This window comes from Vigna unguiculata, chromosome 5, assembly GCF_004118075.2.
Source record: "Vigna unguiculata cultivar IT97K-499-35 chromosome 5, ASM411807v1, whole genome shotgun sequence".
In the NCBI taxonomy this organism is placed as follows: Eukaryota; Viridiplantae; Streptophyta; class Magnoliopsida; order Fabales; family Fabaceae; genus Vigna; species Vigna unguiculata.
In genome coordinates this window covers 38,629,392-38,645,722 of record NC_040283.1, presented here as the reverse complement: position 1 = coordinate 38,645,722, position 16,331 = coordinate 38,629,392, and the positions used below count along the sequence as shown (strand labels likewise).

The 16,331-nt window shown below is 28.7% G+C and overlaps 2 protein-coding genes across 2 annotated transcripts; both read right to left on the bottom strand.

The window, feature by feature from the left end:
- Positions 1-8,284: 8,284 nt before the first annotated feature.
- LOC114183617 lies at positions 8,285-10,068 on the bottom strand. The gene is made up of 3 exons (XM_028070698.1): positions 9,882-10,068; positions 9,684-9,799; positions 8,285-9,569 (listed from the first exon to the last, which is right to left on the bottom strand). The coding sequence occupies exons 1-3, from the start codon at positions 10,033-10,035 to the stop codon at positions 8,487-8,489; spliced, it is 1,353 nt and encodes a 450-aa protein (XP_027926499.1). The 5' UTR covers positions 10,036-10,068; the 3' UTR covers positions 8,285-8,486.
- Positions 10,069-10,134: 66 nt separating this feature from the next.
- LOC114183618 (cyclin-D2-1-like) lies at positions 10,135-11,468 on the bottom strand. Its single transcript, XM_028070699.1, has 3 exons — positions 11,217-11,468; positions 10,379-10,465; positions 10,135-10,278 (listed from the first exon to the last, which is right to left on the bottom strand). Exons 1-3 carry the CDS (start codon positions 11,373-11,375, stop codon positions 10,150-10,152), a joined length of 375 nt encoding a protein of 124 aa, XP_027926500.1. The 5' UTR covers positions 11,376-11,468; the 3' UTR covers positions 10,135-10,149.
- Between the last annotated feature and the right edge of the window lie 4,863 nt (positions 11,469-16,331).

The window sequence follows — 16,331 nt, the reverse complement described above, 5'->3', positions numbered from 1 at the left end:
CTGGCCAAATGGGAACAAAGAGCAAGTGGGACGAATCTCAAAACGCTGCAAATGGGGATGAAAATGGAAAATAATCGGTTCAAAACGCGTAAAATCAACCCATAATCAAACCCCAACAAGTTTGATGGCGAAAACCTTTCAAAACTCACCTGGAGGGGGTTGGAAATGGCGTCGCCGGCGGGAACTCTCGCGGAAACGATGAACAGCGCGAGGGTTTCTGCGTTTCACGCAGAGATAAACTAAAGCTTAACGTCGGGGGTGTTATGTCCGACGTTAAGTGACGTCGGGGGTGGGAGGGGCCGACGTAAAGGGACGTCTGGCGCGCGCTGGTCCGACGTCAAGGGACGTCCTTTTTTGAGTGACGTCGGGGTATTTTTTAACAGACGTTAAGTAACGTCTGCCCGCTCCACGTCAGACGTTAAAAAGGTCTCGTTATTTACAAAAATGCCACCGGTCATTTTTAACGTTGGGCTTTTTTTAGGCAGACGTTATTGGGGTGACGTTAAAGGCCTTTTTTGTGTTAGTGTATGTCTGTTATGTCTGCTACAAATCATGCATGTTGTCACTGCTATGGACCATTGAAGTTCGGTAATAGCCATTGTTAGCACATTCTAGAGAATCATTTCTCCAACAATAGAGCACCACCTTTACTCATACTTTCTTCGATTTTTCAGGCAAACACGAGTGTAAAAAGATGTTTTGACATATACCTCAGATATTAGAGAAACGCAATATATAAAAATGGGGTAGTATTTTTAAAATTGTTGTAAATTTTTATGCTTTGATTTTTCAACGAACCGTAACTTATACGTAAATAGGAAAGTTCGCAATAATTTTAAAAAATGTTATTTTTTTAAAATATTTAAGTAAGTGATAGAGATACAAGCTTCAATTGTTTATAAAATTAAAACATATAATGAAATAAACTTCGGTTGCTCAAGAATCAAAACTTAAAATTTAACAAATTATTTCAAAAATGTCACTGAAAATTTAAAATATTTTATTTTAGTGGTATAAATTTAAGTTTTTTAAATGACCGAAGCCTATATCATAATAGGCTTCAATTATTTTAGAGAACCAGAGCCTATTGAAGTATAGGCTTTGGTTTAACCTAGATCGGAAGCCTACACCCTTTGTCATGACATTCTTACTACTGCAATTAGACAGTCTGAGCATCTTGGATGAGTGTGTTGTTAGATCAAAAGTAAGTATTCGCCTCTATTTTGGAGGCTTCCGTCGCTAGTCTTCTAGCACCCACAATGTTAAGTATGAAGAAAGGTTGACAGAGAAAATCACTCACAAAAGTCAAAGAGGAACTCTATGATCAAGTCACTAAGCAAGTGACCGAAAGGGTTATCAGCTAGTTATAACAATAGTTCGATAGTTATGTCATTTCTATCTGCTTCATGAGAACCTTGTGTACCTCCCACAGGTAAAATTAAGAATCATTTTGTGCTCAATTATGAATTGAATAATTGTTCTTTAATGAAATAACACTAATCTTGGCAGTAGAAGCTAAAAAGGGAATTGTTCAGGTTCACCCCTACCAAAAGATGACATGGACGACACTCGTCCATTTCAGTTATATGTTGTGGATGGTACAAAGAGAACACTAGTGGCACGTGGAACAATATTTGAGGCAACCACAATTCTTCATGGTATGGAGCTATCAGACAATAAGGTTAATGTCACGATAGAGGAAGTTCTCGTAGCAAATACTTTAGTTTTTGTGCCAACAGATCATGTATATATTGTGACACATACATTTTAATATTTTTTTTGTCTGCCCTATTTGGTTGGCTATATTTCCGACCCCCTAGTACGAAGTCTTAAACACATACATAGGGTATTAATTTTTGTTTTATTAGTAATTTATATATTAATGATTATTTGCATGATTAATTTATATAAAATTGTGAAGATAATAAGCAGAATGTACATTAAATAAAACTCAACTCATTGCAATAGTCATCAAAACATTTTGTGTGAAGAAAACAAATGAAAACATTTTGTTTGAAGAAAACTCAACTCATTACAACACCAACCATAGCCACACAATAGTGATATACCACGAACAAACTCAAGTACACACCAAGGTAGGGTTTTATAATACACATTCAAATGGAACCCATATGTTGCGGTATTGAGATGTTTTACCTGGTTTTGAAGAAAGAAAACACCAAAGTTGGATATTAAATTATTAATTGAAAATATATTTTGATTAAGTGATACATTATTCTTTCGGTAGAAAAACAAAAGATACTAAGCTAATGAATGAAAAGTGAGTCAATTGATCTAAAATGAAATCTGACATTACAGGAGATTGCAATAGGGTATCAAAGATTCCAAAGATTCATACTTGCAAATAAGTTGATCCAAATGAAAATAGTCATATGCGGTATCAGATGCAACAAAATCAATGTCGCAACAAGCTTGGGTCCTCTATATACTCCACAATTTGTTCAAGCTTCACATTTAGTAGCTCATGGGTATCAACATCCCTAATAGTGGTCATTTCCTAGTCCAAATCGCTCTCCACTAGACTCAAAAATACACCCTTGTATTTACCATCCAACATAAGCACAGGTCCCTCACGTTTTGGAATTACTGTCTCCAATGAATGGAATTGATTCCATGCTCAAGGTAATCGATTCCCAATAGAATTCATGTGCATTGGTTCCAACTTCCTCAAGAACTGATTCCACCTCCTTCACACAATTCCAAAATCGGGTATAACACAACCCATAACTGATTCTAATGCTCAAACGTGGTTGCATCTTAATCCCCATGGAATTGCACAACATGACCCGCCATTCCTCCATTATTGCTATGGGTTCTTCACCATGAACCATGTATCTCAAAGACTCTCTCAACCTCTAGGGAAAGAAAGAAAAATATACATATGCATGAAACATGATATTAAAACAAGGGTATTTTTGCAAAACCTCTTTGGTCACCCTTAAATCTTCACAGATATAGCGGGATGGGATTATGGAGTAATCCTACGATTCATCTCTCACCATCGCCTCAAAATACTGTGAAATGAACACACTTTCACCACACCAATCCGCGCTTCCAAATTTGTTTATACAATAAATCACTTCAAAAGAACACAACATTAGTCCATTATATTGTTGTGTAAGTGTAGTTTATTGACTTGTAATTATAATCTATCATTTTAAAGTATAACAATGAAGTTATTTTCAATTCAGGCGTCATTAACAACTACTTGTGGTTTCTCTAAAGGACAACATTACTATGTAGTTTTGCTCCTTGCAGAAGTCTCCCCCAACCATCTCAAACAAGTAATAGATTGGTAAGAACCTCAATGTTATGAACTTTCTTTGTTATATAAGTGTATCATAAAATATTCCCTTATTCATCGTTCAATTGTTGGACATAACATGTTAGGAAAATCAACTGCTAAGGCAAAAAAACTTGCATGGTTTTCCTTCCAGGTTTGTTATTTTGGTCTATATATAATTGTTTCATTCATTTTCTTCCTCAATTATTTATAATTGTGTTGATATATTATAGTGTAATAAACAAACTGACTCATATGAGTGTAGTTATTATGTAATGCAATGGATGATAATCGTTGTTCATGCTCGTATTACAGCTAGTTGGTAAGCAACAATAATTGCATTGAATCAAATACTTTGCAACTTTATATTTTTATAAACTAATTGAAATTATTATCTTTTTGTGTAGAAATTCAAGGGTCCTACACCTATTCCCGTGACGTCCATATAGTTAATAAGGATGCTTTTTGCAAAATATATAATACAAATGTACAATAATATTTAGCACATTTACTTGTAAATTTTGATTCTGTCTTATTGTAATATTTAGCACATTTTCTTTTCATTATTTATTTGTGGTTTTATGCTTTATGCTTTGGTTCTAAAAGAACTGAAGCCTAATATGAAAGTTTATGTTTCGATTCAACTGAAGCCAAAAAGTTATCTTTTTTACCTTGTCTAAATATGTTTTGATTGTCAAATCGAAGTACAATGTTTAAAATAATCAGTGTTAAAATCTTTTCTTGCATGGGTGAAAGAAATCTTCATCGTCAACGTCATGGAAAGTTTTACAGAAAAGTAACCATCAACAATTCAATATAAAATCACAATGCAAATTCATGGAACAATTCGTAGACAACATACACTCCACTCATTCCCATCCTAAATTCAATAAATTAATTCAAACAAAAAAATTACACATATATTGTTATAAGAATGCACAACTTCATTTCTAAATTCAATAGAAATCGTTACTTCATTTCATTTTTTTATGAATCAATAAATATTTTAGAGATGTCAAAATCTTTATATAAATATATGAAAAATTTTGTAGGTGCCAAATATATAAAATATAATAAACTTTTAAAAAAATATTTTAAATTATATATTAATTTATATATATTAAAAAATTTGGGGGTCATTTAGAGCTGTCAAAATGAGTTGGAACCCGCAAGCCAAACCGGCTCATCATGGGTTCGAACCGGATTGTGTTGAAATTTTCTTACAAATTTCAATACGGATTGATTTTTGACCTGACTCACCTAGAACCCGACTCACCCGGGTTGAACCCATGGTGAGCAGGGTTGGATTTTGCATTTGGATCATGCTAGGTTGTTTTTTTTAGCCAACACATAGATAATTTTTATTTTTGTGATTTTAGTTTTTATTTGGATTGTATTAAAATTTATTTAGATTTTAATTAAAATTATAATTTTGTTTTGACTAAAACATAAATAAATAATTGTACTTTTTTTAATTAAGTGAATCTTCGAGCCAACTCGTTTAACCCACCAACTCGTGGTGAGTCGGACCAAATTCATTTTTTTTGACTCGCTAATAAATGATTCGGATTAGATTGACTTATTAAATAATCAACCCATAATAAATTAAATTAGGTCGGGTCGGATTATCCATTTTAAAAACTCTAAATCAATACCTCCCTCGATCTCCATTCGGTTGTCCCAATACACGACTTCACATAAAAAAATATATATAAACAAAGTCTGCTAAATGAACATGATTAGGGATGTCAACGAGGCGCGTCGGATATCCATTATGCGGGTACCCGCCTATTTTTTTCATATCCGCGGGTATCCATGGGTACCCGCGGGTATTTGTAAAATTATTTAAAAAATAAATATTTAATCATAAATTTAATTAAAATAAAATAAAATATATCATTGTCATAAATTTTAAATAAAGTTCAAATAAACTCAAGTTGATACAAGTCCAAATAATTGTAAAAGTAAATATAAAATGATGTTAAACAAAATAAACAAACTCACTCTCTTAGATTGATTTCTGAAAAATAAACAAAATAAACAAATAATAAACCTCAATTGTCACGTGTCAAGTATTCTTATTTTAATTCCATCATTTAACAACAAACATACCATAAACGTCATTGTCTATATAAGGTTTGATGTATATGTCCAATTTCAAAGAAAGAAAAGAGAATAATGTCAAGGGGTGTAAGTTTAGCGGGTACGGGTATCCACGGGTACAGATATTATGATACCCGTACCTGCCCCGTTAACATGCAAGTATCAAAAATATCTGTACCCGCGGATAACGGGTATCCATTTTTAATATCCATTTTCTACCCATTGCGGATTTTATCCGCAGAAGGTTACGGATTTTTTTGACATCCCTGAACATGATTTCCTTTGTCACAAAAATCGTCTCTCGCTTGACTTATTTATTTATTTATTTTAAATTGAAACTGAAATTATCAATTAGGTACATTACATCCAAAGTTCTTCGTGCTCAAAACTCATTATTTTTTTTTTCAAATTTATCTATTCTCATAATATTTAATAAAAACACCTAATAATAGACACACAAGTTAAAGTTACTCATTTTAAATTATAAAATTAAAATGTCCAAAAAACAAATGGAAACTTTTTTTTGTTAATCATATAAAATAGACAAAGTTAACCGTATCAGTGTTAAACAAATGAAAACAATAAAGTAAACCAATAAATAACTTTAAGAACATACAGTAATATATATATATATATATATATATATATATATATATATATATATATATATATATATATATATATATATATATCATATACAAACTATGAAAATATTCCAACGACACTATTCGATGTGATTTTATTTATTTAGGTATAATTACTCGGATCATACCAGTTTGGTTCCAAAATTTCAAAATAGTATCCACTTTTAAGTTTGTCTCAATTTAGTACTCAAATTCGTAATGTGCATCAACTTAGTACCCTCCGTTAAGTTTTCGCAAACACCGTTAAGTACTTTGTCATGTATCAGCCTCTATTTTTTTTTTTTGTTTTTCTTAATTTTTTCTAATTTAAAATAAATTGCCATGTGTCAAATCCTTGATGTGACACGTGGCATTGTCAGTGACACGTGGCAAGGTACCGTCACAGTGCCATTATCTTGATTTCAATCTAGTCCCCACATGTATCTATTTGTAATTTAGTACCTATATTTGTTTATTTGTTTCAATTTAGTCTCTGCCATATTTGTTTGAATTTTGTTTAAATATATATATTTTTTAAATAGAGAAATATTATATCTCTTTTAAGACAAAATTTATTATTTATATAAATGTTATATTGATATTTGTTACTAAAAATGACTTATAAAATTAAGTATTGAAAATTATATTAAAGTTAATGATAAAAGTCATGAATAACATATTTATGTTTTGTTACATTGATATTTGTTATACTCATGAATAATACAGTTTGGGTAAATTTGTTATTCATGACTTTTACCATTAACTTTGATATAAATTTCAATATTTAATTTTATAAGTCATTTTTAATAACAAATATAAATATAACATTTATATCAATAATAAATTTGGTCTTAAGGGAGCACAATATTTTTCTGTTTTGTAAAAAAATATTCAGACAAAATTCAAACAAATCGAACGGGTACTAAATTGAAATAAATAAACATATATGGGTACTTGAAACAAATAGATATATATGAGACAAACAAATAAACATATACGGGTACTAAATTGAGACAAACTTAAAAGTGGGTATCATTTTAAAATTTTGGAACCAAACTGAGTATGATCGGAATAATTAAGCCATTTATTTATTATGTGTTTTTTTTATTGTTTTTATTACTAGAAAACTCATTTTTATGATCATTTTATATCTATTGTTTAACGCTGCTCTTTTATTGGATACAATTGCTTATCAATTAATTTTTACTTTATTATTTTTTTCAAAACTCAAATAAATCTATAAAAATTATTTATTTAAAAACTATTTTTTATTAAAATATTTTTTTTAATAATTATGATAAAAATTATTTTCTTATCATCATAAAAAAATATAAATACACATGTATATGTGTTTTAACTAATTTATAATACAAGTGTTGGATTTAAATATTGAGTTTGCTTTCTATCATACCAAATATATGGATCTTTCTCCATATACATAATACGAAATATATACTATTAAGTGTGCTTTTTATTCAGCTACCAAATTGGGCCAAATAGTTACTTATAAGATGAAAAAGTAATTGGAATAGAACAACTTTTTTCAAATTTAGAATACGATATTTCACGGATACATTAACCAAAATTTTAAAAGTATTTTATAGTAATATAAAATATTAATAAATAAAGAAACACTGTTACTTCCATATTAATCCATAATGGCGATTATTACAATATAAAAAGGTATTATTTGTGATTATATTATAACAAAGAAATATAATTATTTATATTATTATAGTAATAATTAATTTTCAATAAGTATCAATAAAAAAATTATTGGAGAACTTTAAAAAATATTAACTTATATAATAACTCTTAATTTAGAGATATTATTAAATTTCATAATTATACCTTTCATTCATCGTAAGTTACTACTATTTAAAGGAAAACTAATAATTCTAAAAGTTTAATTATCAAGAAAGAATTCTACTAATACCATTATCATATATCTCATTAAAATTCCACAATCTTTTCTCTACTTTTCTATGCAATAGTACCCTTAAATCCATCTAAAGAAAAATAAAAAGTTTTGGATACCACAAAGAAAATATTAAGTTACATCTTAAAGAAATAAAAAAACAAATGGATAATGATTGAATATTTTTAGATTCTGGTCTTCAAGTGTTCCAAAATATACATGTATACTAGAAAAAAAAAATTGAATACTTTGAAATTACTGGAAGTATTTAAGGAATATTGGTGTGATAGAAGGGTTGGTTATACGGTTTTTAAGGAGGAGAAAACAAGGATCATATATGGTTTGAAAATCAATTATGGAGAATTAAACGGAATCCTGGGAAGCACTTGCTGTGTAATGCCGCCCTATACAGAAGAATCAAAATATTGCACAATCCGCAAACAGTTATCTAGACCAGGATTAGAAGTACGTCAAGATATACTTACTTGACAGCATTTTTCCCCTTTATTTGGGTGTAGAATTTTTATTTGTTGGTCTTCTACAAGATAGTGCACTGACAAGGATTGGAAACTATAGGTAGAACGTTGCCGCTCCCTCTTATCGTTGTAGGAGATCGAGCGGTTGTAATGCTGGATTCATCTATATATAGGCTCGGATCTATATTGTCAACGTTCTCACCTGGCTGCACAATAACAGGCCACTTCACCTTAAAGTTCATTGCCCTGAATGGTGCATCCTCTAGACCTGTCTTTGACCTCAACATTTCAAGTGCAGCCTTGCTCTTGCCTCTTATCTGTCTGTTTCTTTCAAACATTTCATCTATAGCCTTGTCCTCTCTTGCTCTGCTGCTCTCACCTCCTACTATTTCTTTACATAGCACTTTCGACACGTCATTTCTTGTTCCGCTCCCACTTTCTACTTCTTTCTCTTCAGATATACGTATACCTGCTCCTGTCGCTACATCTCCCTGTTTCCTTGCCTCTGCAACTTCTTTAGGTGCCTCCTCTACAGCCTTGCCCTTGCCTTTTATCTGTCTTTTTCGCAGCTCATTCTCGCTTTCAGACATTTCATCTACAGCCTTGCCCCTGTCCTCTTCTGCTCCGCTGCTCTCAGCTCCTACCGTTTCTTCACATGGCCCCTTGGACTCCTCATCTCTTGTTCCGCTCCCACTTTCTACCATTTTTTCAGATTTCTCTTCGCCCTTGTCCTGTCTTGCTCCACACCCAGCTTCTACTTCTTTCTCTTCAGATATACGTATACCTGCTACACTCGTTGCCTTTTGCTTCACCTCTCCTAGTTTCTGTGCCTCGCTCTTGCCTTCTGCAACTTCTTTAGGTGCCTCCACCGCTTCCTCGCTCGTATTCCGTTTTCGGCGGTTTAACAGTGCTACATTTTCGTCGTCTTCTTCTTCATCATCATTATCCAACACCATGTTCAAAAACTGGGTCGTCGAGCTCTCGCTTTGTCTTTGTACTTGTAATTCAGCTGCTTGTGATCCTGAAGCTTCTACCGATGAGGAGGGAATAATAGAAAAGATAACTTCTCCAGTAGTGCTACGTATGTTGATTCTCCTTTTACGACAAAGATCAACCATCTCTTGATAACAGGCCTTAAGATCCTCCTAGAAGAACAGGATAGTATAAAAATATAATTTGGCATAATTTACTAATCAAGACAACAGGTCATAAGCTCCCACAAGAAGAACAGGATAGTATAAAGTTTCCGTTGCATGTACCGAAATGCGAAGTGATCTCTCAATTGAGGTAAATTCTGAGGAATATCCAAGGTAAGTAGCAGCCAGTAAAGCGGACATTGCAATCTCAGAAGGTTTGAATTGAGCGAAGTAGACCTCTGTAGACATATGAGAAAAAAATGTTCACTCAGCACCACTACTAGCGAATATACAGATTCAAACAAATTCTTGTTATGTTACCTCCTTGAGACTGGACTATGATCTCATTAATGCATCGGCGTTTAAAACCCCCGATTCTTTTGAAGGTGGGATAATAGTGATCCAGGAAGTGAAAGGGAGTTATAGATCGCATTCGCCAGTCAAGTCCGCTGAGAATGCGAAATTCCATTCTCATTACAACTTCGCTTTTGTAAACCGCTTCTCTTCTCGTCTGCGCAAAAGATCAGTGCATTTTGTGGTGTAATTTTCGTTAACTAATGTGAGCTTAGAATTCAACGTCATTTTAATTTCAGTGGAAATTGTGGTTTACCAGAATGTCCTTTTGGAAGAAATTCTTTGTCCTCATCTTGGCGGAAAGTGTGTAGCAACATATTGCAACCAAACGAATTTTATCAAGTAAAGAAGACCCTTGTAATTCCTTGAGAAAAACAAGGACTTTAACACAACAAATCAAAGAAAATACAATGAAAAATTTCAAAACTTCTTAAAGAAAGCCTTAAAGAAAGAAATATATTTACTGAAAGCGAATTCGTTGAAATAAAGCGATCGAAGTAATTCACTGCAACATACGGAATGTACGTATCCATAGTTTCGGTGCTAGCGAGCTGTGGCAAAACATGGAAAAGAAATCAGCGCAGACAGTAAAATTTCAATCCACGGTGACAGATCTATAAACAAGATTAAAAAACAGTGCAAGTTATGTCCAATTCTCTTCGTGTTTTAACGCGAAAATTAAACAAACATTCAGTTTTCCTCGTGTTTTCTAGGTAACCAAACAGGGAGGAAAATGAGTTCATAACACAGCCAATAAAACAGAGAGAAAAAAGAATCCGACAATAATTAAGCAAATTTGGAAACAGACATGCTTGGACGAAAGAACCGGTTTCGCTTCCGAAAATTATCCAAGAACTTAAAGAGTAGCGGATAGTTAAATTTTACTTCACAGCAGTTACACAGATCCATTAATAAGATTAAAAGATCTACGCAAAGATAATACATTATGTTTTCCTCCTGTTTCACGGATGAAATTAAACGAGCATTCAAATTCTTTAGTATTTTCTAAGAATCCAATCAGAGACAAAAGCTCGCTTATAAACGCTGCCTAGAAAAAGGAGAGCAAAACGAAACGAACAATGACGGATCAGATTCTTGCACAAAAGAACAAAACCGTAGCCAGACAGATTGAACGAGAAAGCCAAAAACCCAGCGTTGAAAATGAAAGCTGAAAGAAATGGATTAACTGCCGAGAAAGTAAAATCTGAGAAACAAACAGAAAATTCATTGATGCAAGAATTTAAGATTCTCATAAAAGCAAAGCAAAAAGAAAGGAAAAAAGAATCTCGGATTTTCGCTTACCTTAGCTATCGTCGAAACCGCGTGCATCCGATTCCGAGCGTTGGATGATAATGTGTAAAACGACCTAGGAGCCATGAATTCGTGCTCGACTCTGAGGAAATCGGTTATAGCTTCTAGTTGTCTTCTAGAAAGCATGGGGAACTCGGTATCGAAATCCATCGTGAGAAGAAGCTTCTGAAGATTCAGGGAAGTAAAGGGTTGTGTGTTTCTCAAGAAAGTGGAAAGAAAACGAAGGAGAAAGATTGAGCGAAGTTTGAAGAATCTGAAGCGTTCACCCTCTCTTTTATCGGTTCTTTGTTTCTAACGGAAACTCGCTCGGAAGCGCGCCAGTTTTGAACTTTGCAATACGTCGTCGTAATGGGAGAGTAACTTTGCAAAATAAGTTCATAAGGGTTATTTGTGGATTTTTCATTTTTTTTTTTGGTATAACTATTAACGAAGATATTAATTTACTTTTAATTTGTGAAGAGCAATTAATTAAGAAGTTAAACTGGTTTGGTTAGTGGGACAGCACGTGGTGACAGCATGCATCATCACAGTTCTTTGAAGGTCTTATCTTAATTAGATGGCAACTAGCATGAGACCCGTGCATACGCACGGGTCGTTTTTTTTATATATTTTGTAATTTTTAAAACAAAATTTTTGTTATTATATATAAATTAATTATTTGAATATTTATTATTAATTTAATTATTTTAATATATATTATAGTAAAATGTAAATAGTCTATAAAATATTATATAATATGAAATTGATATTAAATTTTTTAAATAGAAACACATATAAATATAAATACAAATATATTTTATATTAAAATAAGATAGGTATCTATGGATCGTTATAGGAAATAATTAAAGAAATTTATAATATTTAAAGAAGTCAACAAATAGGAATGTATAAACTCAAAATCTTCAATTTAATGTTAAAGAAATTTAAAATATTTAAAGAAAACAAATAAGAATGTATAAACTCAAAATCTCCAATTTAATGTTAACAAAATTTAAAATAATTAATGAAATCAACTAATTGATAAGAAATCTTTACATACTAAATATGTAATTATTAATTACAACTATATAAATTTAAAAGATTTCAAAACCTATGAAATAAATTATAAAATTAAAATAATTAATAGAACTAATTGGTCAATTGATGAAAATATTTAAAAACAGATCATATAATTGATTGCAAAAATAAATATTTTAATATTTTAAATATTGAAATCCGGTTTTGAAATAAAATAATTATTACTTTGAAAATATTAAATTTTTAAATTTTTTAAATTAAAAATAACCAAATACACTTTTATTATTTTCGCAATACGAAGGGCAAGAAATCATGAAAGTAAAAGTGGAAAGGACCAATATTTATTTGATCAACCGAATCTGAAATAACAGAGTAAATCACATTTTTGTTATAATTATTTAACTTGTTATCATATAGTACTTGTTTAAACTACAATTTTTTGTCAAGTCTTATATAAATAGCCTATTCATACAGTAAAATGCTTATAATACAAAATCATCACATAATCTCCTCAAGAAAAACTATTGTTGAGAGAAAATACATAAAAAAATTTATTAACTTTCTTTTATTTTGTAAAAAAAAAAACATTGTTATGAAAACATTGATATTTTAATTGTCCGAAGAATAACACAATTATAATGTTTTAAAGCAGTGTTTTACAATATAATGTTTTACAATGTTTTACTAACACATTTACAATGTTTTACTATAGCTTCGTAACCATATACAATATAATGTTGTTACTTATTTTTTTTTTGGTGAAAAACAATATGATGTTGTTACTCATATTTTTTTTTTGGTCAAAAACAGACTATGGTAAGTCTTTATGTTCACATCATATTATTTTACTTTTAAGTTAAAAATTAACGTTAATTATATTTTTTTGTCTCAAATATATTATATAAAATATATGTGTTATATTTTATTTTATGACTTTGTTTATTATAGTTGTAACAATATTTAGTACAATTTTAAAAGATGTATAAATTGATTGAAATTATATTAATGGTTAAAAATATGTATAAATTGAAAAAGCAACACTACCGAATAAAATAAACATCACAACCTTCTTGATCCTATATGGTGCCAAGCAAGTATGCATATAACATCGCTAAACAAACACCCCAACCTTCTTCATGACGTCAATGTCAATATGTGTAATTTAATGTTCCAATAAAGTCTCATAATTATAACTCAATCGATTATACACCACTCACTCAACTATGTTTACCATTACTCTCTCCACACAACCAAAAAAATAAAAAGGGACATAAAATGCTTAGGCTCTACCAAAGAAAATAAAATGGAGTACATGCTACTATTTAAGTTAATAACAATACACCCTTTTTTCATTGATATCTTTCTTCAATACTATCTTTTCTTCTTTAGTAACGCAACTTATCTTTTGATAAAATGTATAATAACAATAATATAAATAGTTAACAATTATAATGATAATATTAGCAAAAGTAATACCAATTATACTAATAGTAATATAATACAATAATATTAATAATATGCGCGGGTGGTTGCTGTTTTTTTTTTATATTTCAAAAATAAATAATATTGTTATTATATTTAAATTGGCAATTTTTTTGGAATAATCATATTTATACGGTTTAATTATTTAGTGTATGAGATTAATAGCTATCAAGCTAAATCAAAATTTTCAACCGTAAGTTGTCTAGATTAAGTAACTAAATATGACTACAAACAATTTGAATATAAAATAATTGAAATAAAGTAAATCAAATACCACAAAATATATGACTTACCATCACCCTCCAACAACAACATTAACACACGTCCAATTAAACATTAGCATAGGAGAAAAAAAGTAAAGAGAACCACACACCTAATGTTATTCGTAGCTGACATTGATTTTCATAACAATAATATTTAATAAAGATAATTTCTTTTTAAGTCTCTTCATAAGAATAATATTTAAAGAAACATTATTTTATATATTTATCTATATTATTTTTAAGAATAACCATATTATTTTTTGAGATATAAATCGTAAAATTACATTAACATAAATATAATTTAATAATATAAACGTAAATTTAAATTTAGTAATTAAATGTATCAATTTAAAATGATGATTGTGTATCTTTTAGATTATAAATATATATTATATTATAAGTTATTTAGGTATTTCGCAACAGGTGCTAAGAAGATAGATCGTTTATTTTATAAATGGTCTGAAATTGTTATTCTACTAAATTAATTGTTCAAGTTTTATGTATTTACCGGTCTAATTTTTCAATTTCAGGTACTTATGCTTAGTTCAGTGTCAAAAAATAATACTAATACTATTAATATTAATACCAATATTAACAACAACACTAATAACAATATTAACTATTATAATAATAATAATTATTATTATTATTATTATAATGATAAAATAACAACAACAATAATAGTAATAATAATCTATAACAATATATAAAGACGATATCTTTTTTGTATGCACATTTTGTTTTTTCAGTTTTATCCTCAATTATTATTTTAAATATTAATTATTTTATAAAGAGTTTACTTTTAACAGTTATTCTAAAATTCTCTTACGTCTTTAACAGTTATTTTAACAGTTTCTTTTGTGTATATAATTTTTTTTTCTAATTTTACATTTAACAACTATTTAAAAATTATTTATATATTTTTTATTGATCTTTAACTCAAATTTCTATAAAAGTTATAAAATGCTAACATAAGTCGCGCATGTGTTTTCAATAATAATAATAATAAAAGATAAATAATAAATTATGAGTATTTTTATTTAATAAATTAAATAAAATTAAATATTTTTTTTAATATTGATTTTATTATGTTAAAATAATACATTATTAAAAATAGAATTAATAATTCCAATAATAATAATACAAATAAGATTAAAAAATAACATTTGGATATGATTTTTTGTTTTGTTTTAAATTATAAATTGACACAACAATTGGTTAGTGATGCGTAAAGAACAATATTGTTATATAATTAAAATTTACAATAAAATTTTTAAGTTATATATTATATTAAAATGAAATTTCTATGTATTGGTAATTGTTAATAAGAAGGAAGGCATATTTTGCTAAAGGATCTCTTTCAAAATAAATCTAACATGTTGATGTTAAAGTTTTTAAATAGAAACGTAAAATATTTTAAATAAAAGTAACGTGTATATATATATATATATATATATATATATATATATATATATATATATATATATATATATATATATATATATATATATATATATATATATATATATATATATATATATATATATATATATATATATATATATATATATATATATATATATAATATCTTTTTAATATATTTTAAAACGTCAAAATTAGTGACAATTAATGTATTATGGAGACACAGTAAAAAAACAGTATCAAAAAAATTCAACATAGAATCCAAATTCATAAACAACTTAAAACATAGACAAAAAATATCGAAAATGTATTGACCATATGAAATAAAAAAAATGAATTAAACTTCAAATATTTAAACAAAAGTGACATGTATATGTGAATAAAATGCAACATATTATGAAATGTAATCCATATTAAAAAAGTTATAATAATTTGAATTTGAGGTTAAAATAATTTTTTTCAAATAGAAATAAATAGAGATATTATTATTAACGTATACATTGACATTATAATAACTAATTATTATTGCATATATAAATTTTTTTTTATCCTAAATTATGGATTTAACATAGTGATTGAATAGTGATGTGTAATAATACAATATTATTATAGATTATATTAAAATAAAGTGTCTATTCATAGGTCGATGTTAAACTAAAATGTAAGTAAATTGAAATTGACTTTGTGATTGAAAGTAATAAAATGTAATAAATATTTTTAATAAATATTACTTCAAATTGTTTAAGTCATAAATGAATGAATAATTTCAAATCAAATATTTTATTGATTCAAATAATAATAATAAAAATAATAGTTATATAATAGTATTACCAACTACTAATAGAAAACTCCGGTCATAATTAAAGGAATTTAAAATAATTAATAAAATTAACTAATTAATAAAAAATATTTAAAAATTAAT

What these genes read in the sequence shown, in the direction of transcription:
- LOC114183618 (XM_028070699.1), bottom strand. Translation starts at nt 11,375, where the DNA reads ATGGATTTCGATACCGAGTTCCCCATGCTTTCTAGAAGACAACTAGAA. An exon ending in CGGTTTCGACGATAGCTAAG is followed by an intron (nt 10,466 to 11,216) that starts GTAAGCGAAAAT and finishes GTTTTGCCACAG; the next exon opens with CTCGCTAGCACCGAAACTAT. An exon ending in TTTCAACGAATTCGCTTTCA is followed by an intron (nt 10,279 to 10,378) that starts GTAAATATATTT and finishes GTTTTTCTCAAG; the next exon opens with GAATTACAAGGGTCTTCTTT.
- LOC114183617 (XM_028070698.1), bottom strand. Translation starts at nt 10,035, where the DNA reads ATGAGAATGGAATTTCGCATTCTCAGCGGACTTGACTGGCGAATGCGA. An exon ending in CATAGTCCAGTCTCAAGGAG is followed by an intron (nt 9,800 to 9,881) that starts GTAACATAACAA and finishes ATATGTCTACAG; the next exon opens with AGGTCTACTTCGCTCAATTC. An exon ending in AGAGATCACTTCGCATTTCG is followed by an intron (nt 9,570 to 9,683) that starts GTACATGCAACG and finishes CTGTTCTTCTAG; the next exon opens with GAGGATCTTAAGGCCTGTTA.